This window comes from Acartia tonsa, chromosome 4 (genome assembly GCF_053477335.1).
Source record: "Acartia tonsa isolate MP-2025a chromosome 4, ASM5347733v1, whole genome shotgun sequence".
Classification (NCBI taxonomy): domain Eukaryota; kingdom Metazoa; phylum Arthropoda; class Copepoda; order Calanoida; family Acartiidae; genus Acartia; species Acartia tonsa.
In genome coordinates this window covers 45,884,254-45,908,349 of record NC_137263.1, presented here as the reverse complement: position 1 = coordinate 45,908,349, position 24,096 = coordinate 45,884,254, and the positions used below count along the sequence as shown (strand labels likewise).

The window sequence follows — 24,096 nt, the reverse complement described above, 5'->3', positions numbered from 1 at the left end:
AATTTATATGATTAACCTCTGAAATACAAATCAAATATGGTCACGTTCTTATCATCCTTAATTCCATTACAGGAAATAAAAATTTCATCACATAAAATTCTTAATAATTTCACGGCTACTTAATAATTTGGAACATTTTTATGAGAAACATTTATTTCACTAAACACTAAATTAATTGCCAATTAATTGACTTCAACAAAAGAGACAGAAAAAAGGAATTTAGACACTTAACCACTCTCAATAATAGAGGGAGAATGGGGTTAAAAACTTTGATTAAAAGATTAAGTATAAGAAAATCCTTCCCCTGTATTTAAAAGTGTTGAAATACCTATCCCCTATAAAAAAGTTCTCTATAAAGATGTTCCTTACTAGAAAATGTAAATAAAAGCTAAAAATAACCAACCTTGACATCTGAAGAGTAGGAAGAGTTGACCGATATTCCCTGGGTGACCAGGATTCCAACCTGGCTGGGCAGGTCACGGATCTTAGGCAGGCAGTTGCGGTCAGGCTAAAATTACAGATGAATTAAATTCATACAGTTAGACTTTAACAACACATGCGATATACCAAACTTAAATGTTTCCCAATGGATTTTTTTCAATGTTTTCAAACTCACTGTAAGAAAAAATCTTCGAACTGAAAAAAAAATCCAATAATATAGGCTCAGTTTAAAGATGGGTTTTTACAGTTAGACTTTAACAAGGCATGTGATACTACACTGAAAGTTATTAGTCCTTGTGAAAATTACAAAATTAAAGCATAAATCGCTCCATATGTATTATTTAAGCTGTTAAACAAAAGTTTTCTGTAAAATTTTTGAGAATTTTAAGTTCATTTAAGCCGTAATTGAAACATTAAAGACAAAAAAAACCCATTTTTTATGTATTATTTGTTAATGGCAAATAATACCTAGCGAAATTAGTTTTCTTTTCAGATGAATAAAACCCGATTTAATTCAATGAAAGATGACCACCTTCGAGGCTAGGTGATAAAATTAATGTTTTTAACCCAGTCTGGACGTTAGAACCCACCTTATAATGATGGTTGCAAATGTAGGCCTGTACCACGGTCATCCTGTTGGTTGTTAGGGTACCAGTCTTATCAGAGCAAATTGTTGTTGCATTACCTTAATTATAAACAATATATTTTAACTTTAAATTGACACTTTTCTATTCAAATGATTTTAAATGTTTATTTGAATTCAAAATATTTTATTGTGCTTCTGATTTTTATACAACTTTCTTTGATCCAGTAATAACATGGAACTTATAGGGGATAAGACATACCCAATATTGCTAAACAAAATTACCCCACATGTAGCTCCATTTTTTGTTTTAAAAAAATAGACATAGCAAAAATCAACCGACCAATCAAGATTTAATAAGTTTTGAGCTACCAAACAAGAGAATGTACAAGTATTTTCACAGTCTAATAACCGGTCTCTTTTCTGCCCAATACAAATTTCACAGTAGGGTATATAATATATATGCAACATAACAGGAACGTGCAATCAAGATTGATTTCGTTGGAGATAGTAAACTTAATGTGATATCATTCTAAATAGTTGTGAGGTAAGAGAAAAGTAAACTCTTCTTACCCATAGTTTCACAGGCGTCCAAATGTCTGACCAAATTATTATCAGCCATCATCTTCTTGACACTGTATGCGAGGGAGAGTGTGACCGCCAGGGGGAGACCCTCAGGCACAGCCACCACCAACACAGTCACACCAATGATGACAAACTTGACGTAGAAATTGATGTAGTACATGTCCCAGGGAGATTCCTACAAAAATAAAATTAAAGTAAAAAAGAATGATGACAATATCAATAAATATAAAATAATTTGATTAAATAAAATGAAGTGTTCATTGTTAGTGGAATCTTAACAATTAAATTACCATCATTTGTCTTTATTAACAGCTAAGAAAAACAAATATATCATCTAGAAATTCTTCTAAAGGTAGAAAAAGAGACTCCTGTTTAGGAAAAGCCCCCCGTCCCCCGAAATAAAAGTCTTTAATGGCAAGGTGTCAAGCCACTAATTGTCATTAAGTCACTGGTCGTTTTCCATGTATTAAATATTTTTTAATCGTAAAAGTTAAAATGTGCTTTATTCTAATAATCATGATTCTATAATGAAACAAAATCTATTGAAAGTTTAATCACGTGTGTTTAATGGACAAAGGTCGATGGTAAGATTCCCTTCCCCTCATAATAATTTATCAAACCATACCTTAAAGAAGAACTCATCAATTGAGAACCTAATTGATAGAATAAGAACAGTGACGAGGGACACTGCCATACCACCATAACCTATCTGGATGGCCAGGTTGGTCAGCTTGGCCTGCAGCACAGACTTCTCCTCGTCCATGTCGGGTGCCTCGGCAGCCTCCGAGGGCGGGGAACCGCTGGAGTTGGGCAGGGCGTGGCTGGGGTGAGAGTTACCCACACCTTCCTCTACATCTGCAAAATTAGATTAATCAATCTTAAAAATCAAGTTTAGAAAAATATAACACAATCAACATTTTTAATTATAAATAATGACTAACATGCAAATTTGGTGTAATATTAACCCTTAAGAATGTTTATAAACATGCATTAAACTTACATTTTAAGGCTTAGTCCAATCCTTTAATCCCTTTTTATTGATTTTTCCCTCATTTTTCTTTAAAGGTTACTTTTAAAGGGAATAGTTTTAGAAATGCATGTTTCTACTTTATATTAGACACACATACGTTACTAAATTTCTCACTTTAAAACCCGACCAAATTTAAAAACATCTCTTTTATTTACATAATATTTATAGTCGAGTGTATAAGTGTGAGAGAAAGGTTATAAAAGAAAATATATGATCCAAGCTTACATCAGCAAGATCATATATTCATAAACTTAATATAATTCATTCATAATTTCCATGCCTATACTTTTATATTTTGCGTCATAAAAGCTTTTAAAAATAGTATTTAGAAACATAGGACGCAAATCATATATTTGGTATTTGAGATTTTGATGAGTCTTAATAATGAATAGTAATTATTAGGTAATGTTAACATGCTAACATCTACATAATTTAACTACTCCTGAAATGTCGAGGGGTCAATGTGCCACTTTTTTAAACCCAAAATAAATCAATGTAAATCTGAAGTTTGAAAAAGTATAGGTAATACTTTAATAAGACAAACTGGTTTCAAAATAAGGTTTATAAAGTGGCATAACCCCTAACTCATTTTTTTATTTCTAAGACATGCAAAGAAGTTCTGTCCTTCAGTCTTTCTTCGAATTGAAATAATACATTCTCATGTAAAACATTTAACATAAAATGTAGCTTTGAAGAGAATAAAAAAACAAAATATGACGCCCTGTAATTTTCTATTTCAGTGTGAATCCTTTCAACAATTAACCCGACACCAAAGTACTTACTTGGTCCCGTTTCTGGAACATTATCTGAGGATTTATTTTGGTTCGGGTCCCGGCCTTTATTCTTCTTTTCTAAATGTGATATCGGTCTACTTCTAGGTTTAGTTAGGTTAATGAGGGCTAGGGACAGAGGACGGATTTTATGTTTTTAGAAACTTCTTTCCATAGAAGTGATTTAATGTGAATGTAGGTTAAACAAAAATACGAAAAAAATCTGGCTAAAAATCTGTCCTCTGTCTCAAAATATGGATGAGCTAGATAAAAAAAAAGAATAATAAATAAAACTCAAACTTTTAATTCTTTTGTAATTATGGTGAGTTTTGTAATTTCTTTTCCAGTATCGCTTCAATATCCGGTGGATTAGAACCGGTTCTCAGCCATAATGAAAAAAAGATTTATGTAATCGTATTATAACCAGCTTTCTACGAATATAAAGTATTGTGCAATCATAAGACAAAAACCAATCTTTTTAGCCCGTGCCTTCTGCATCTCGAAAACTGGTTTTAATCTTATAATTGTACATTTTTAAATCCGCAAAAAACTGTTGATAAAACGATGCGATAAATGACTATTCTAACGTATTTTAAACTTCTTTGATGGGTTATTTTTTTTAATCAATTTAGATATTGCTTTAAAAATTTGCTGATGTTTTGTTAATCCATACAATGCGGATTTGTGAATGCAGAATAAGCAGAACTAAATATTAGAAAATGTTGGCTATAGAACTAAAGTTTGAGTTTCAACTATTATTGTTATTAACACTATTAAATGTTTTTTTTACTTGTCGTCAAAAAGTGTAAACTACATCAGGTGAAAATTAACTGCGTTTTTCGATTTTCTGTAATTTTTAGTTTTTGGTTATTTAGGCACTATCCACATATTCAATTTTGAAAAAATTCGTTGATATTACCTACCTGTTTTTATATTTTCTAATTCAGGTGGTTTTTAGAAATCCGAAAAACGCAGTTTAAAATCACCATAGATGTCAATAAAACGGACTAGTTTTTAGTTATATTAAAAGAGCGATAAAAAGCAAGCAATGAAAAAGCTAAAAATTATAAAATTCTTGAATAGTTATATGAGGAATATTTTCTTGTTAAAACCTATCATATAAATATTCAAGATATTGTATTAATCTACTAGCAATGGTTAAATATAAAAAAAGAATAATAAATATTATTTTCTACTATAAAGTGTGTCTTATTTACAGCTAAAGAAAAAGATAAAAATTAAAGTAATGATATTTTGGACTTAAACTTAGTTATTTCAAAGAATATTTTATGCATTTAGATATTAAAAAAATGAAATTTTTATCTATTTAGCTATAAAAAGGCCACACTATGATCCTAATCTGATATTGTTTCTGGAGATCTAATCTAAACCTTTTCTAATTTAAGAAAAATATTAGATATTAGTTAATTATCTGTTTTTTTTCTTCATGTGTTTACATAAAAGTACATAGTAGTCTGGGAGAGAGGGTCAAATGGGCTGATTATTATAATAGTCCCCAAAGTTTTATAATAAAGTTTTCTTATTCGTTGGCTTAACAACTTTGAGAACTTTAATGAATTTTTATTGGTTGATTCATTAAGTTGAGTGTCCAAAAGTTAAAACCAATAATTGTAATCTACAGAAAGGGGGAATTTTATGTATCATCATTGGGGATGTACATCAATTTATCGGCCATTGTCTTATCCCTTAAGACTCCTGCCTTTAAACGTTTAGGATAGATAGGGTAATTTAGATATCATTATTGGGGATGTAAATGATTTTTTTTGCCATTGTCGTCCCTGTCGTCGTGCACTGTCATAATTGAAATTAATTGGATGAGGGATAGAAAATAGCCGCTATCTTAACAACTTTCCGAAGATTTTAAATTCAAACATGAATTTAAAAAAAACGTTTGTTTAACTAATATCAAATATTTTATTAATTAAAGGCTTTAAGTTTCCTCAATTTTCACCGTAGATATTTATTTACCAAATCTTTTCCCCCCAAACTACTTATCACAACACAATTTTGTAGCCCAATCATTTTAAATTATATGTAATACTATTTCAGTATTGAAAATGGTGAAGCGTCTCAGGGATATAAAGGGATAAGACAATGGCTGTTAAATTGATGTACATTCCCAAATATGATACACAAAATTACCCCTTCTGTAAGTTAAAACTAGTAGTTGAAACGTTTGAACACTCAACTTAATTAACCAACCAATCAAAATTAACCAAAGTCCCTAAAGTTGTTAAAAAACTAATAAGAAAACGTTGTTATAAAACATTGGGGACTAGAATATTAAACAGCCTATTGTCCCCTCCCTCCCTGGAAGCGACTAGAGATATTTTCTTTTCTTTTTTGTTTGCTAAGAGTAAATATTGGGTCCAAATATTCTTGTTCGGCTATATTTAGTATTACAGTTCTACTTAATATTTACAGGAATTAATAATCAATTAAGCTTCAATTGTTTATCAAGTGAGCCCTCCCTCCCATTATGTAAGACAAGTGCGGGTAGGGAGGGGGGGGGGGGGTAAAGATGAATTGAATAATAAGCAGTGTAAGGTAGAAAAAATCGAATAAATGCAAATATCTTCTAAAATTCAATTATAAAATTGCTAATTAAAAAAGGATAAAAATAATATTTAACCATGCAGATTTTAATATGAAAACTTTTTTTATGCAAAAATTCTAAAATTTTATCAATTCTATTTTTTAAAACTGGACAAAATGACAAAAGTGAACAAAGTAGTGAAAAAAGCAATTTTTATGTATAATTGCAATAATTTTTTAAAGCTATGAATCTATAAAATCTATTTTAAAGTTAGTTGTATGCAGGGACTAGGGAATGTGATTCAGAAAAACAATTATAAGTGAAAATTACCATACAAACTTCTTCCCTTACTTCTCCCCCTTCTTACCCACTTCCCCTCAGCTACATTAAAATTTTAAAAACTATGCACCAACAAAATGTCTAATCTTCGGCAATTTGAGATGAAATATTTTGGCTGAATCACAGTCCCTGGTTGTAAGTATAGAGTGCAGGAGTTTGGTGAAGGAGCCTCACTTACCCAACTTCTTTTGCTTCTTCTCCTCTGCCTCAATATCATCTGCAGCAGCTCCCAGCAGGGTGAAGATGATACCCGCCTGTGAGTTGACTCCCACAGCCGTCACCAGCACCTTGCCGCTGCCCTCCATGACGTGGGTGCCCGACAAGACCATGGGGTCCACGGCCACACCCTTGTTGACCATGTCCGACTCTCCGGTTAAACTGCTCTCATCCACCTGTAACAATGGATTTATTATTACTTGGATCTTACACCAAATTTTCATGTTCTATAATAAAGTAAACTCCTGTTATATTATCCACGCATATTCCACATCCATTCCCTGACAAAATATATTCTACTTATTTACCTAATAAAAACGATTTCCACCATAATTATAATATTGTCAAATTACATGCATCTATATATATTAGGTACTTATGTTTTTTATACTCTTGTTCTAAAACACAAAAAGAATTTTTTTTTTATTTTCTTGTTAATTTTATACCTAGATTTTTTTTGAAAATGCATTTGACACTACATAGTCAGGGATTTAAAGGGATAAGACAATGGACGATAACTTTATGTACATCCCCAATGATGATACACAAAATTACCCCTACTGTAGATTACAATTTAAATTAGTTGTTAAAACGTTTTGACACTCAACTTAATGAACCAACCATTCAAACTTCAAAAAAATCCCTAAAAATTATAAGCTAACGAATAAGAAAAAGGTTAATATAAAAATTTTGGGACTAGTTTAATATAGAGCCTAATGTTCCCTATCCTCCATGCTACATAGTACAAATATGTTTCAATGTGAAAGTGAATCAATTGAATTCAATTTCTAATGACACAATTGTTTCATTTTTGTCACTCAAGTACAATATGCAGCTGCCATACTTTAAACAGGCAAAAAAAAGGGCAAAGGATATAAAGGGATAAGACAATGGCTGAAAAATTGATGTTCATCCCCAATGATCATACACAAAATTACACCTTCTTTAGGTTAAAATTAGTGGTTAAACATTTGAACACTTTATGAACCAACCAATCAAAATTCCAAAAAAAAAGTCCCCAAAGTTGTTGAGCCAACGAACAAGAAAACGTTCTTATAAAACTTTGCGGACTAGTGTAATAATCAGCCCAATGTCCCCTCCCTCGCTGCAAAAAAGCTCATGACCCTTTAAAAATATTTAAAAGGTGAGTAAAAAGTTTGAAACGATATTTTAACGTTCTATAAAAGTAAAAAAAGTTTAAATATTTTACCTTAAGATCATTACTTTGAATGACTAAACCGTCAGCTGGTAACAAATCACCATATTTGACCTAGAATAAAAACAGATTTTAGAATAGATTTGGAAATATTTACTGCGCTTCGCGCGCAAATCAAATAGACGGTATTATTTATCATTTGATTCCGTAAAAGATGGATGAAATATTTTAGAATAATTAAAACCTTTGTAACATAACATTTAATATAAATGATATTGAGCATATCTTTGTCTGCACCAAAGGATCTCGCTTACCGCACAACCGATATGGTTCTCCTTTACAATGTAGCTTCTCTTAGGTCCTGGAAAGGTTTATAACTATTTTGGGGGGAGGGTACACTCACCCTTCAAGAGATATAGCCCCAAGAAAAAAAAGACATCTCAAAAATATTTTTTACTTGTTCCACTGGGTCAATATCCCTTCCTCCTCCCCCCCCCCCTGAATTGTCCCTAGAGGCCTCTAGTAATAAACTATACTACTAAAAGTAGTGATGGCAATCCGTCGAATTTTTGGGCCGGATTCGGATTCCGGATTCTTAAAAGGATCCGTCAAAAAAGTGGCGGATTCCTTGCGGATTCCGGATTCTTATTTTTGGCGGATTCCGGATTCGGATTCCGGATTCTAGCAGTATTTTTAAAGGCTTTTTAAAAAAATTAAGTGCTACATATGTCCTAAAAATTAATGTTCTTGGTGTTTTCTATAATTGACTTCCGAAAATTGAACCAGATTTTAAAAATTTTTATATGTAGGTAATGATGATAATCTTTGCCTTCAAAAAGTGAGAGTTGAAAGAAAAAACTCAAGACGCTAATTTTAGCATACCAATTCAGAATCCGGAATCCGCTATTAAAAAACGGATTCCGGATCCGGATTCGGATTCCAAAATTGGCCCAAAAATTGGGCGGATTCCGGATCCGGATTCCGGATTGCCAACATAAACTAAAAGGAACTCTGACAACAACAAAAAAAACTTACCAGAAGGATATCTCCAACCACAATCTCTCCTACTTGTATTTGAACTGTGGTAGAATTACGTATCACAGAAAAAGTTTGTTCCCCTTCAATTCTATCCTAAAAATTATGTTAAATATTAGTTTTTAAATTCACCAAATTGTACACATTCCAAAGTAAATAACAAGGCGTGATTTGGGCTTTTAGTCAACTTCCGAAACTCTTTATTTAACGCAATAATTGTAATCTTTAAGTAATAGATATTAGGTATATATCATTGAATAGAAATAGGAAATTATTTTCTCGTATTCATTCGAATCCGGCGGATAGGAACCAGTTCTCATCCATACGAAAAAACTATTTCTAGCATCGTATTATATCCAGTTTTCTACGAATATAGAAATTTACAATCATAAGATTAAAACCAGTTTTTTTAACCCGTGCCTTCGGCATCTCGGGGCTAAAAAACTGGTTTTAATCTTATGATTGTACATTCTATATCCGCGGAAAGCTGTTTATAATACGATGCGAGAAATAACTATTATCGTCCATATCGCATTTTATTAAAGACAGGTTTCCGCGGATATAAAAATGAAAAAATTATAAGGTTTGAACCGAAGGCCCAGGCTAGCAAAACAGGTATTAATTTTATGATTTATATTTTATTATTTAAGGAAAATTGTTTGTAATACGATACTGTACACGACTTCAGCATGGCTGAACACCGGTTCTAATCCAGCGGATATTAATCGGCTTAAGTTTAGGGTGGTTTTGCATCTCACATTTATTGAAATTGCAACTTACTTGAAGCCCTCGAAATTGTTTCTCTTTGCTCCAATCGTTGAATGCAGTAACAAGAACAACAATAACAACTGCCAGAAGGATTGCAACTCCTTCAATCCAGTCAGCATGGCTCTGGCTATCATCTAAACACAATTTTTGAAATGAATCAAAAGTGACAGGATGCATGTATCTTAAGATCTCGTTAACATCTGGACCTGTATGATTTTCCTTTAAGGTGAAGCTTCTTATAGGTTCAGAGAAGGTTTATTACAACGTATTTTGGGGGAAGGTACCTCAACTATCCTAAGTATTTCCTTAAACAGTATATACGTTTTAGCAGTTTTGCAACAAATTTACTTAAAATTTTGTTTAGACTAATAGGTTTATATTCATCTTATTCAGTTCTGACACTTAACAAGTGTTAATGTTCGTTTGTCCTATCGTTTAAGAGCCTTCTTTTATGGATGTTGTCAACCTTGTTTTTATAGTATTATTACTTCGCCTAAAAGTGATTCTTATTTGTATCTAATAATCTAAGATTAATTTTTTCGTGTGGCTTGAAATTTTAATTAAGTTAAAAATTGTAAAAAACATATTACAAATCCTAAATTGAATTATGTAAAGACAAAAAGAAAATGTAACAAAAGCAATAATTTCACAGTTTTCAAAGTTAAGTTTGTAAGGGTTGGCTGCTTTTTTTCTGGCTTCTTTGTCAAGCAAATCTGGTTAATTCAGCTTAACACTCACACACACACACACACATAACTTTATTATACATTAATACATTTTGGATAAATACATTCAATAATTTATTAGAAATCAACGTCATAAATTTACATAATAAAAGAAAATTTAGAACTTTACTTCTTTTTAAAAGCGAAGCTTTTCTATAATTAGGGTCGGTCCGTCCGTCCGTCCGTACGTCCGTCCGTCCGTCCGTACGTCCGTCCGAGATAGATAGCTTTTATTCGTTCATTTATGCATGTTAGAATTGTCCTATCGATTTCAAACTTTGCATGATGATTCCTGTAGTAGTTAGGTACGATTTAGAAAGCGTAGCAACTCTATAATCATTACCAGAATGTCCGTACGTCCATTTTAAACATGTTGATTTTTCTACTTTTTAAACAACAAATTTTTAAATGAACTATTTATCCGTTTGATCTGATTTTTGGTATATTAATTCCTGAGACAACAAAGAACAATATTATAAGCGAAGCAACTCTATAATCAAGTCCTAAAAATGTAAGTATGTCCTTAAACATTATCCTGTATCAAGCAGTTTTTCAACAAATTTACTTACAATTTTGCTTTGACTCTTATACTTTTATATTCTGGTTATTCAGTTCAGACACTATACAAGCGTTAATGTCCGTTTGTCCTACCGTTTCAGTGCTTCGCTTTTATGGATGTTGTCATCCTTGTTTAAAAAAAATTCTCCAAAATATTTTTTAAAAAAAATTGCATTAATTCCATTTTAAATATTAAATATCTATTTATAAACTATTTATGACGTAAATTAATGTCTTTTATTTAGGCACGCGTCAAATTAAAACCCTCAAAATTATCAATGCGATTTTTAAACACCACCACAAAATATTTGTGTACTCTTGACACTTAGTAACCCTCCGTGTACACAAACACATCATGTCTGTGTGTGTGTGTGTGTGAGTGTGTGTGTGTGTGTGTGTGTGTGTGTAAAAAGTAAGCATGTATGTCTATAATATGCTAAATAAATATGACTCAAATTCTCCAATTTAAAAGTTGACAATTTAAATTTGCGGCATGGATATTGATTTGCAAACTTAGCAAAATGCAAAAATTTTCTGCAATTATTAATTTGCAATAAAAGTGACTGGCTGCTTTTGGTGATCTCATTAATTCTTATATCAATATGTAGAAATTTCAACGAACGAGTGAGAGTTTCATATATATAGAGTATTAGGTTATAACCACTGAACCGATATGGTTCTCCTTTAAAGTGAAGCTTCTTATACGTCTTGAGATAGAGTTTGACACTAGTTTTATACAAAGTTAAAAAAACTGTACTTTTGTGATGTACTGCAACTCGTTTGTAAGCAGATGATGCCCTTTGGTTCTAAGAAAGTCGATTAAGAACCTCAACCCATTGAGGCATGTGAACTATCCCAACCAGCTTTCATGAAACTATCCCTTTATATCAAATTATTTTTATAGAAAGAGTTTAACTATTTTACAAAACGTAAAGCTACAAGCAAATTTATATTAAAGAATGGAAATTTAAAAATCATTAGTTTGTATTATCTAAATTTATTTATTTACAAAATCAATAACTAAGAGGGGAAATTTTATTCATTTTTTTTTCATAGTACACATTGGGGCAAAGACAGGATATAGTATAGTTTCCCGGGTAGCCGTAGGCTAAGAACTTCGTAAAAGGATGACCGATAAATTAATGTACATCCCCAATGATGATACACAACATTACCCCTTCTGTAGATTAAAATTAGAGGTTGAAACGTTTAAATAATCAACTTAATAAATTAACCATGAAGTCCCAACAGTTGTTTAGCCAACGAATAAGAAAACGTTATTATAAAACTTTTGGGACTAGTGTATGACAGCCAATTGTCCCCACTGCACTCTCTCTGTGAATATAATCGTTAGTTCAGATTTTTTGTTTGTTTCGTTTGAACACAAACTAAATTTAGCGTAAGAAAACTGATTTTGCCCCCCTCTCAATACTAAATTCACGATTATAGGATTTATGAATGATATCATCATGAAATTTTAAAAACATTCTTAACTTTTTATTAGGCAAACTGGTCAACTTTCAACAATAGTACGTCTGTCTGTTTGTCTCTGTCTTTCCCTCTGTCTGTCTGTATGACTATGTATGTCTGTTTGTCTGCAACATTGAAAAGAACGTCTGTCTGTCTGTCCGAGGCAGATTTGTTTTTATTATTTGTTGTTGAAGTATTGGAAAGTTAAAAATAGTTGGCAACCAATGTTTATCACGAATAAGGGTAGTGTCATAAATCATTATTTTGTATCCCGGGACAAAAGAGTACAGCTATCTGTCGGGGAGTAAAAAAGCTGAACAGAATACATTTAGAACAAAAGTAGTCTCACTGCTGCTTTGTAAGACGCGTAATAATTAAAGAAAATCTTTTGGCTCTTAAACTGGAGCATTTTAATTACCATCATATATTATACATCTAGAAAATTTCTTTCAAATGATGAGGGAAAAAAACAAAAAATATGCTTGGTTATTGTAATGGGTAAATTTTAAAACAAACTATCAATTTATCTATGAATATTTCTTGATAGCTTAGAGGCCAATATTGAAGCTTCAATAACACAGAATATTTTATAATATTCTATTATTTATAATTTTAGTGCAATAAAATTAATACTTTTTAAAATCATTGGCTTGATTTGTAAATTATTTTATTAAGAAAGAAGACTTCAAAACTTTCGTATAATTTATTTTTAATAGGATGGTATTGTGTCTGTTAAAAGTGAAGTTCTTCTATAATAGGGTCGGTCCGTCCGTTACGATTTGGGAAGCATAGTAACTCTATAATTGCTACCAGAAAGTCCGTAAGTCTATTTAAAACATGTTGACTTCTAACCTTTGAAAAAATATACTTACAATTTTGTTTAGGCTCAAACATTTATATTATGCCTGTTTAGTTCTCACACTCTACAAGTGTTTATGTTCGTTTGTCCTGCCCATCCAAATCTTCGCTTTTATAGATGTTACCATCCTTGTTTCCATTAAAATCTCTGTTTAAAGGTGTTAGAACGTAAAGTCAAAAATGTTTATTCTGTGATATATTATAAAAACAATAAATATGAATAAAAGATATAATAAATACTTTCTTATTGTTATATTGTAATAGAGAAACCTATTATGTTATGGTTTGTATGATTTATTGGTTATGCTTGTATAATACTGTGTACATAATGTGTATTATAAGTCATCAGTCAGTTTATCACTTATATGTATGGGCATGTCAGTTGTAGATTTTTGTCTTAAGAATTTTTTCTGCAAGTCAAAATAACATTACACATAACAACCATTATCAAAATCACGATAAAAACCAACAAACAAAATAATTTTGGACATCTAACAAAGCTAATATATTTTTTCTTAGAAGATTTTTCTTTTAAAGTATAATGATTACAATTCTTTTTCTAACTGTATGTTAGCTAAAAAGTTTGTTTCGCTTATAGGAGATAGGATACACTATAAGATCTTATTTTTGTGTATCTCTGAACCATATCGTGTTTTATGTAGCATGTTATATGGTCAAACGCCCTTCAGACAACCAACCAATTGATTGCAAGACCTTTGGCTGAAAGTCCTAACTGCATAGTAATGGGTTTCGCCTGTTTTTGGCCAAGTTATTCCTAATACTTCATCTATTTATTTCGCACACCGGACATAGCAGCAGTAGGAGGAACCGACCATTTAAAACGTATTTTGACGCGGTGTTGTTCCTAGATTCGAACCTATCACCTTCCTAGGGTCGAGGATTAAGAAGTTTGCTTACCTAAAACCTCTTCATCGTCCTTGGGAGGTTTATAGAATGATAGAGCCAGAGACACAGCCGCGGCTATCTGGAGGATAATCAGGGTTACGTCCTGCAGGGCCTCCCATACCAACTAAACACAAAATAAAAATAAAACTTTAGTTTCAAATAATGATTTTAATAAAACCTAAACAAAAAACAAAGACGTTAGATTGCTGTACATACCCAATGATGATAAACAATATTACTCCTTCAGTAGATTAAAATTCTTAGTTTAAAAGTAGGAAAATAACTTAATGTACCAGTGTAATTTACAGCCTCCCCCCCCCTCCCTTGGTTTCTTATTAAAAAGGGGTAGTTTCACGAAATGCATTTGAACTTAATTTAGTGAACCGCATATTTTTTCCTAGTTAATGGGTTTAACTACATTTATATAGCATATATTATATTTGAAGTAATTCAATTTTCTACCACGTAGTTTTTAAAATATCAAGACTTGAAAATTGTCTTTTTGTGATATATGCAATTTAAAAAGACGATTTTCAAGTCTTGGTATTTTAAAAACTACGTGGTAGAAAATTGAAATTCTTTAAAATATATATGCCATATAAATGTAGTTTTACCATTTAACCAGGATAAAATATGCGGTTCACTAAATTAAGTTCAAATGCATTTCGTGAAACTACCCCTTTAATTTTATACAATATATATGAGTAATGGAAAAAACAGAATAAAGTTATGAATTATAAAGTACATGAATACTTGCAAAAAAATTTTGTTATCCCACATATAATAAACTTACCGCTAGAAATGTTTTGGGCGGTTTAGGTGGGATTGTATTTGATCCAAAGTAGTCTCTTCTATGCTCTAGATCAGATCTGTCTCCGAGAAGACCTGTCGCCTCCGTTGTATTTAACTTTCGCGCGATCTCCTGAACGTCCAGGCAGAATTTGTCATTTTGTACAAAAAAAAATTTTGAACACCCTTATAATAAAGTAACAGGATGTTTAATGTTTATCTATCTCTCTGTACCGAAGGAACTCGCTAACCGCTGAATAGATATGGTTCTCCTTCACAGGGTGGCTTCTTATGGGTCCTGTGAAGGTTTTTAACTATTTTGGGGGAGGATACCACCACCCACTTAAGAGAAATTGCCCCTAAAAAAAAAATTAAACCTCCCCACTCCTCAAGTGCTACTAGAGACCTCGAGAAGAGTAGCCGCTAGTACAGCATAAATTAGAATTAGAACTATGTTGAAAATATTCAAATATACAAGATATATAAACTTTTACAATGTTACATTACCTACTTCAGAAAAGACAAAAAAAAAGTTTTACAATCTTCCAACATGAAATATCATGATTAAGACACACAATATGCAAAAAGTACTTTCAGGTGTATTTTATAGTAAGTATTAAACAATTGAATTAAGGGTTAAAAAAATTATTTGCATCAGGGTTTTTAACAAACGTACAAATCATAACAAACTTTCCTGCACGCCCCCGTACTCCGTAATCCTGGCCACCCCCTCCCTCCCCCGGTGCTCCATGAGCTCCCGGAGTTGCTTGAGGGAGAGGCCATATCTGCTGGCCGCCGCCATCCTCCGCCTCCTCTGGCAGGTGGTGCCCCGCCCCCCGCCTCAGGAGGGGGCCTCGCCACACCTGGGAACGACAGGGTTAAAAAAAATATCAAATGTCAAGACAAGAAAAAAAAACTATTTAATGACATAGGTATAAATATTGCCAAAAATATTTTAACATTGAAATTATAGTACTTATACTCAATAATTAAGATAGTATTCTAGTCTTATTTGGCTAACTATGTGTGATAATTATCTTCTAATATGGTTTCATCCTTAAAAAAAATTACTAAAAACTGCAAAAACAACCATTCAAAAAAATTGTCAGTGTTATTTTAAATTTCACATGTTGTCTTCAAGTTATTTGTGATTGTTAACCCTTGCCTACACTGTTGTCCGTTTGGAGATGTTATCTTAGTGGATGCGCCACCACCACCCTCACACACCTGAAATTTAAACAATCAATCAGTATTTTGATTTTCTATTATTTAGTTTTCAAGTTGGGGTTGATTAAAAGGGGACTATGTACGAACGAAAGCAAGTGATTTTAAGCACACTCCAGTAGTGAACCTGAGTATAGTATAAAATCCATTTTCAAAAAAATAAAGCAAGAATTATAAAAATGTTTATTAATAGGTATATAATATAAGAAAATAAGAATCATGTGACCTATGATAGATATCTAATAAGAAGGCTGATAAAAATATATTAATATTAACAATACTAGCCACAAATACCTACAACATATTTTACATACATTCAATATAATTTGGTGAAGACAACAACAAAATAAGTGTACATAAAGGGTGTTATAAAAGAAAACAATCGCTAACAAATAAAACCGTCTCAAATACTTAAATCTTGGAGACAGACCCTATAAAGTTTTTGATGGGGCATGTATAGACCTTTCTTTAGACGCCTTAACCAGGTTTCTAATTCAATCCTTGCCAATTAGCATATATTAATTTGAAATATAATATTTTACTTCAGCCTCATTGAATAGCTTTGGTTGTCCATACTATGACAGTAATTAGGTAATCTTATATTATGATGACTATGGTTGCCTACACTATAATATGAATTAGAAAATATTATATTATGATGACTGTGGTTGCCCACACTATAGTATGAATTTGGAAATGTTATATTATGATGACTGTGGTTGCCCACACTATAACATTGATTAGGTAATGTTATATTATGATGACTATGGTTGCCCACACTATTATATGAATTAGAAAATATTATATTATGATGACTGTGGTTGCCCACACTATAATATAAATTAGGAAATGTTATATTATGATGACTGTGGTTGCCCACACTACAATATGAATCTGGAAATGTTATTTTATGATGACTGTGGTTGCCCACACTTTAGAATGAATTTGGAAATGTTATATTATGATGACTGTGGTTGCCCACACTATAATATAAACTTGAAAATGTTATATTATGATGACTATGGTTGCCAACACTATAATATGAATTAGAAAATGTTATATTATGATGACTATGGTTGCCCACACTATAATATGAATTAGGAAATGTTATATTATGATGACTATGGTTGCCCACACTATAATTTGATTTAGAAAATATTATATTATGATGACTGTGGTTGCCCACACTATAATATGAATTAGGAAATATTATATTATGATGACTGTGGTTGTCCACATAAATTAGGAAATGTTATATTATGATGACTATGGTTGCCCACTCTAAAATATAAATTAGGAAATATTATATTATGATGACTGTGGTTGCCCACACTATAATATGAACTAGGAAATGTTATATTATGATGACTATGGTTGCCCACACTATAATACGAATTAGGAAATGTTATATTATGATGACTATTGTTGCCCACACTATAATATGAATTAGAAAATGTTATATTATGATGACTGTGGTTGCCCACACTATAATATGAATTAGGAAATGTTATATTATGATGACTGTGGTTGCCCACACTATAATATGAATTAGGAAATATCATATTATGATGACTGTGGTTGCCCACACTATAATATGAATTAGGAAATATTACATTAGGATGACTGTGGTTGCCCACACTATAATATGAATTAGAAAATGTTATATTATGATGACTATGGTTGCCCACACTATAATATGAATTAGGAAATGTTATATTATGATGACTATGGTTGCCCACACTATAATATGAATTAGGAAATGTTATATTATGATGACTGTGCGCTCTGAGATAATCTCTCTTGGGTATTATGTAAAATGAATATATAATTCCCCTGTTAGGTTGGGAATTGAGGTCTATATCTTTATATAGTTAATATCTAATACTACAAATAAAGTACAACACATTTTTATACAAATAATAGTATTTTATTTTTTATAGCATAACTGCTTTTTCATAGTTACAGTAAGTGGAAGGGGCTATTGGACTGTCAATTATACTTGTGAAACAACCTCTTCCATTCGGTGGCTTAAAAACTTTTGGTATTTTATTAAAACTTCATTAATTGAAAGGACAAGCAGTTTCCAAACTTATTTACCATTCATTTCAATCTATTGAATCCTGTTTTTCGTTCATTGTCTTATCCCCTATGACCCCTACATATTTGTAAATTCTGCGCTTTCAAGAAAAGAGTGTTAAAAATCAACAGAATCAACTTTCTACTTTATTTAAAAATACTTGTGAAATAAACTTGATTTAAGCAAATAAGGGGGGGGGGGAAGTTTTGCCACTTTCGCGTAATCCGTGATTATTAGGCTAGGTATTGATGTGAGACTATAGGTTATTTGGGATAAAAGTTTACTTTTGGGTAGTACTTCACGTATATTTAATCATTTTTTGGATAGGTCTCCAGGTTCAGGTGCTGCAGGCTGGAAGGTGGTTTCTGGACAGGTAAAAAAAATTTAAAATTTTTGTTTGAAGAGTTAGAGATCAAATTATTAAACAAAATATGCATCTTTATGGATATTATTGACATATATGAAGAAAAAATTAAAATCGGCCTCCAGGTTCAGGTGCTGCAGGCCTCCAGGTCAACTCTGGACAGGTAAAAATCTAATTATTTATTTGAAGAGTTAGAGGTCAACTTATTAAACAGAATATGCATCTTTTTTTATATTATTGACATTTTTGAAGAAAAAATTAAAATCGGCCTCCAGGTTCAAGTGCTGAAGGCCTCCAGGTCCACTCTGAACAGGTACAAAAACAAGTTTTTTATTTGAAGAGTTAGAGGTCAACTTATAAAACAGAATATGCATATTTTTTGATATTATTGACATATTTGAAGAAAAAAATAAAATCAGCCTTCAGGTTCAGGTGCTGCAGGCCTCCAGGTCCACTCTGAACAGGTACAAAAACAAGTTTTTTATTTGAAGAGTTAGAGGTCAACTTATAAAACAGAATATGCATATTTTTATATATTATTGACATATTTGAAGAAAACATTAAAATCGGCCTCCAGGTTCAGGTGCTGCTGGCCTCCAGGTCCACTCTGGACAGGTAAAAAAATAATTTTTTTTATTTGAAGAGTTAGAGGTCAACTTATAAAACAGAATATGCATCTTTTTTTGTATTATTGACATTTTTGAAGAAAAAATCTAAATCAGCCCCCAGGTTCAGGTGCTGCAGGCCTCCAGGTCCACTCTGGACATGTAAAAATAAAAATTTTTATTTAAAGAGTTAGAGGATTACTTAAAAAACAGAATATGCATCTTTTTTGATGTTATTGACATATTTGAAGAAAAAATTAAAATCGGCCTAAAGGTTCAGGTGCTGTAGGCCTCTAGGTCCACTCTGGAAAGGTAAAAAATAAAAAAAAAATATTTGAAGAGTTAGAGGTCAACTTATAAAACAGAATATGCTTCTTTTTTTATATTATTGACATATTTGAAGAAAAAATTAAAATCGGACTCCATGTTCAGATCCTGCAGGCCTCCAGGTCCACTCTTGACAGGTATAAATTAAGTCTTTTTATCTGGAAAGTTACAGGTCAACATATAAAACAAAATATGCTTTGTTTTGGATATAATAAATATACTTGAAGATAAAATTAAAATCGGCCTTCAAGTTTAGGTGCTGCAGGCTTTCATTTTCAGGTATTTTTGCTTTTTTTATATGGACAGTGACACTTTTACCTGGATCCTGGTGAACGCTGGTTGTTGCCGGCTAGGTGAATATCTCAAATGGTTATTTTGGAATTTAGAAGAAAGATTTCGAAATAGAATAAGTTTAAAACTTAAAATGTAATAATATAGTGAAATCTAAGGACCTGGAGCCTGTCTGGACACACATTTTGAAGCCTTAAATGATTAATTTTACTATATTATCTTATTTTAAGCATTTTTTAAATACATACCTTTCCTCTAAATTCAAAAATTACCTGGATATTTACCTGGCCAATGGCCAACAGCGGTCACTGGGATCCATCAAAAAGTTTCAATGAATATGATAACTAACAATTTAAAAAAATATAGAATAGTAAAAAAAGTAGGGGGAAAATCAAATAAATAGGAAATATACCTGAAAATAGTCTCTAAAGTTCACCTGGAAGCCTGCAGCACCTGAACCTGGACGCCTATTTTATTTTTTTTCTTCAAATATACATGTAACATCTAAAAAGATGCTAATGTTGTTTTAAAAACTGACCTCTAACTCTTCAAATAAAAAATTTGATTTTTTTACCTGCCCAGAGTGCACCTGGAGACCTGCAGCACGTGAACCTGGAGGCCAATTTTAATTTTTTCTTCAAATATGTGAATAATAACAAAAAAATGCATATTCTGTTTTATAAGTTGACCTCTAACTCTTCAAGTAAATTTTTATATTTTTTTACCCGTCCTGAGTTGACCTGGAGGCCTGCAGCACCTGTGAATAATAACAAAAAAATGCATATTCTGTTTTATAAGTTGACCTCTAACTCTTCAAGTAAATTTTTATATTTTTTTACCCGTCCTGAGTTGACCTGGAGGCCTGCAGCACCTGAACCTAGAGGCCAATTTTGATTTTATCATCAAATATGTTCATAATATAAAAATATGCATATTCTGTTTTATAAGTTGACCTCTAACTCTTTAAATAAAAAATTTGATTTTTACCTGTCCAGAGTGGACCTGGAGGCCTGCAGCACCTGAACCTGGAGGTCGATTTTAATTTTTTCTTCTTATATGTCAATAATATCAAAAAAGATGCATATTCTGTTATATAAGTTGACCTCTAACTCTTCAAATAAAAAACTTGGTTTTTTTACCTGTCCAGAGTGGACCTGGAGGCCTGCAGCACCTAAACCTGGAGGCCGATTTTAATTTTTTCTTCAAATATGTCAATAATATCAATAAATTTGCATATTCTGTTTTATAAGTTGACCTCTAACTCTTCAAATAAAAAACTTGTTTTTTTACCTGTCCAGAGTGGACCTGGAGGCCTGCAGCACCTGAACCTGGAGGCCGATTTTAATTTTTTCTTCAAATATGTCAATAAAATCAAAAAATATGCATATTCTGTTTTATAAGTTGACCTCTAACTCTTCAAATAAAAAACTTGTTTTTTTACCTGTTCAGAGTGGACCTGGAGGCCTGCAGCACTTGAACCTGGAGGCCGATTTTATTTTTTTCTTCAAAAATGTCAATAATATAAAAAAAGATGCATATTCTGTTTAATAAGTTGACCTCTAACTCTTCAAATAGAAAATTTGATTTTTACCTGTCCAGAGTTGACCTGGAGGCCTGCAGCACCTGAACCTGGAGGCCGATTTTAATTTTTTCTTCTTATATGTCAATAATATCCATAAAGATGCATATTTTGTTTAATAATTTGATCTCTAACTCTTCAAACAAAAATTTAAATTTTTTTTTACCTGTCCAGAAACCACCTTCCAGCCTGCAGCACCTGAACCTGGAGACCTATCCAAAAAATGATTAAATATACGTGAAGTACTACCCAAAAGTAAACTTTTATCCCAAATAACCTATAGTCTCACATCAATACCTAGCCTAATAATCACGGATTACGCGAAAGTGGCAAAACTTCCCCCCCCCCCCCTTAAATCCTACTTGTAGGTAGTGTAAAGAAAGAGTTAACCTAAATATTATTGAGAGCAATCTATCCCAGCAGGGGAGAGAGAGGTAAGTAGCAGGCAGATGTTTCAAACTTAAGAGCTAGTCTCACTTCAATGTAAATGTTTATGTTAAACTTGCTTCACTAAATATACAAACCCTAATTAAATTAAGAAACTAAAGATAAGGAGAAATTGAAAATATATTTATTATAATTGATAAAGAAGGAACTCCCATATCTAAGTTAATGTTTAATTTATTTTATTTCAATGTTTTGATTTAAAGTTTACTAGAGTATAATTGAAGTGAAAGATAACAAGTATTAATATTTGTTTACAACTAAATGATTGTTGTTAAATAAGCAACTCCATAATTTTATATCCACAAAATTTTTTTTATCCATAAAAAAAACGTGGCTAAGTAACATTTTAAATGAAATCTCCATAAGTAGCAAAGCAAAAATTGATAAAGTGAATTATAGAGCAGATATTTAGTTGTCGTAGTAAGGAAAAGACGGAGAGAGAATATGCAAAACTTAAAGAAAATAAAAAGGGTTTGTTTTTGAAGCATGACCGACTGATAGACGGACAAAATAATGTATAGAATAGATGCACATAAGTCAAATAAATCTCATAAATTCACCTTTATATCTTCAATGGCATCCGAGAAAATCACAACTTTTCCATAACGTTACGGACAGACAAAGTGAATTGAATACTAGAATGGCTTCGCTACCAAAAACAAACATTCATATTTCAAGATTATAGACAAAAGCCCCTTTTAATTAAAGACAATTAAATCCGCCACTGATTTACATATTCATCCTTGTCCTATATTAAGAGAACTTAATCTGAGGCTATAAAATGATGTTTGAAATGTTAACACAAATGATGACATAGAGGTAAAATCAATAAAGTGTTTAATAATACATAAATGTAAAATATCTCTATGTATAAACAACAAGAAATGTCAAATGAATCGTATTGTATTTTTTCCTATTCATATTTGGATGAATAGTTTAAAATAATATTATTGTTTGAAGCAAAAATATACAAGATTTAATGTCAATAATTCAAATTGATATCAAATCAAACTTCTTTATATTGTTTTATGAAAAATTTCAATTTTTTTATTAATCTTCAAAATTAGATCCTTTAAAGTTAAACCAAAGCACAGATATCTGATGGGGGAAGGGAGGGGGGAAGGGTAGAAGTTGAAACCCTTAAAGAAATGATAAAAAAAATGCAGTCAAGGTCTACCCCCATCCCACCCATATTTCACATACTTAATATGAAATCTTTCATTGAATAACATTGTGAAATGTGATCAGCTTTTAGAAATTCTATAAAAAAATTTTTTTACTTACTTGATGTTATGAAAAATATTGATATTGGCAGGAGGACTTGTTGTAAAATTAAACTGTAAAGTGAAGGACATTATCTTTAAACTTAATTTCCTCTGGTTGTGGACGGATATGGTAAGGATGTGTGTGTGTGTGTGTGTGTGTGTGTGTGTGTGTGTGTGTGTGTGTGTGTGTGTATGTGTGTGTATGAAAAAAGATTATCAAACATTAACAAGTATTAAAGTAATACTCTATTTTAAAATATGTTTTACAGATAAATCTATTTTTTCAACTATACCTATGATTCTTTAATTTAGTACTAATTGATTCCCCCCTGGCCTCTATGAGAGGACGAAGGAGGCCTCGAAAATAACCTAAAACCACTCAAAGACAATTATAAAGCTTCTCTGAAAAGAAAAATGGTTTAGACCAGCAGTTTCCGAGATCTTTAGCTCAATACAAAAAAATACTACGTTATATTATAAGGTTTAATTTTCTATTACAAATACAAGTGTCTGCAATTTCGGTAGTTTGGTGTTTGACAAGATAGGGAATCTAATTTTGTAGAGACAGAGCGTACATTCAGGGATCTAAAGGGATAAGACAATGGCCGATAAATTGATGTACATCCCCAATGAGGATACAAAAAATTACTTCTTCTGTAGATTACAATTAGTTGTTCAATATTCAACTTCATAAACCAATCAAAATTCAATAAAAGTCCACAAAGTTGTTAAGCCAACGTGTAAGAAAAAGTTGTTGAAAAACTTTGGGAACTAGTATAATAAACATCCCAATGTCCCCTTCCTCCCTGGCTAAATATGAGACTGTATATGATTTATACACCTCATTCACTCCCAAACAAAATAAGTTTAGTTTTCAAAAAAAAGTTCATGCCCTAAATTGATAACTTCTTTCAATTTCCTGGATCTAACAAAACGGCGCCTTTTTAAAAGCGAAGCTTTTCTATAATTATTAAAAGCGAAGCTTTTCTATAATTAGGGTCGGTCCGTCCGTCCGTACGTCCGTCCGTCCGTCACTCCGTACGTCCGTCCGTCACGGATAGCTTTTTTCGTTAATTTAGGCATGTTAGAATTGTCCTATCGATTTCAAACTTTGCATGGTGATTCCTGCAG

The 24,096-nt window shown here is 31.8% G+C and overlaps 1 protein-coding gene across 20 annotated transcripts in view; it reads right to left on the bottom strand.

Moving 5' to 3' along the window:
- Nucleotides 1-24,096, bottom strand: part of PMCA (plasma membrane calcium-transporting ATPase 3) — a 93,532-nt gene that overhangs the window by 30,153 nt on the left and 39,283 nt on the right. For 13 of the 20 annotated variants that reach the window (XR_013878999.1, XR_013878994.1, XR_013878993.1 and 10 more), the window contains exons 2-14: nucleotides 15,952-16,013; nucleotides 15,484-15,649; nucleotides 14,791-14,922; nucleotides 14,010-14,121; nucleotides 9,493-9,614; nucleotides 8,713-8,808; nucleotides 7,732-7,791; nucleotides 6,484-6,697; nucleotides 3,422-3,490; nucleotides 2,235-2,464; nucleotides 1,598-1,784; nucleotides 1,032-1,126; nucleotides 404-508 (exon numbers count right to left, since the gene is read on the bottom strand). Coding sequence is in view for 13 of the 20 variants with exons in the window: in XM_080158502.1 (XP_080014628.1) it covers nucleotides 404-508; nucleotides 1,032-1,126; nucleotides 1,598-1,784; nucleotides 2,235-2,464; nucleotides 3,422-3,490; nucleotides 6,484-6,697; nucleotides 7,732-7,791; nucleotides 8,713-8,808; nucleotides 9,493-9,614; nucleotides 14,010-14,121; nucleotides 14,791-14,922; nucleotides 15,484-15,588 (1,527 nt within the window). In the remaining 7 variants the exon portion in view is untranslated. Of the gene's footprint in view, nucleotides 1-403; nucleotides 509-1,031; nucleotides 1,127-1,597; nucleotides 1,785-2,234; nucleotides 2,465-3,421; nucleotides 3,491-6,483; nucleotides 6,698-7,731; nucleotides 7,792-8,712; nucleotides 8,809-9,492; nucleotides 9,615-14,009; nucleotides 14,122-14,790; nucleotides 14,923-15,483; nucleotides 15,650-15,951; nucleotides 16,014-21,643; nucleotides 21,796-24,096 lie in introns of those variants that run through there. The other 7 variants (XR_013878998.1, XM_080158505.1, XM_080158506.1 and 4 more) reach the window with 2 other exon arrangements.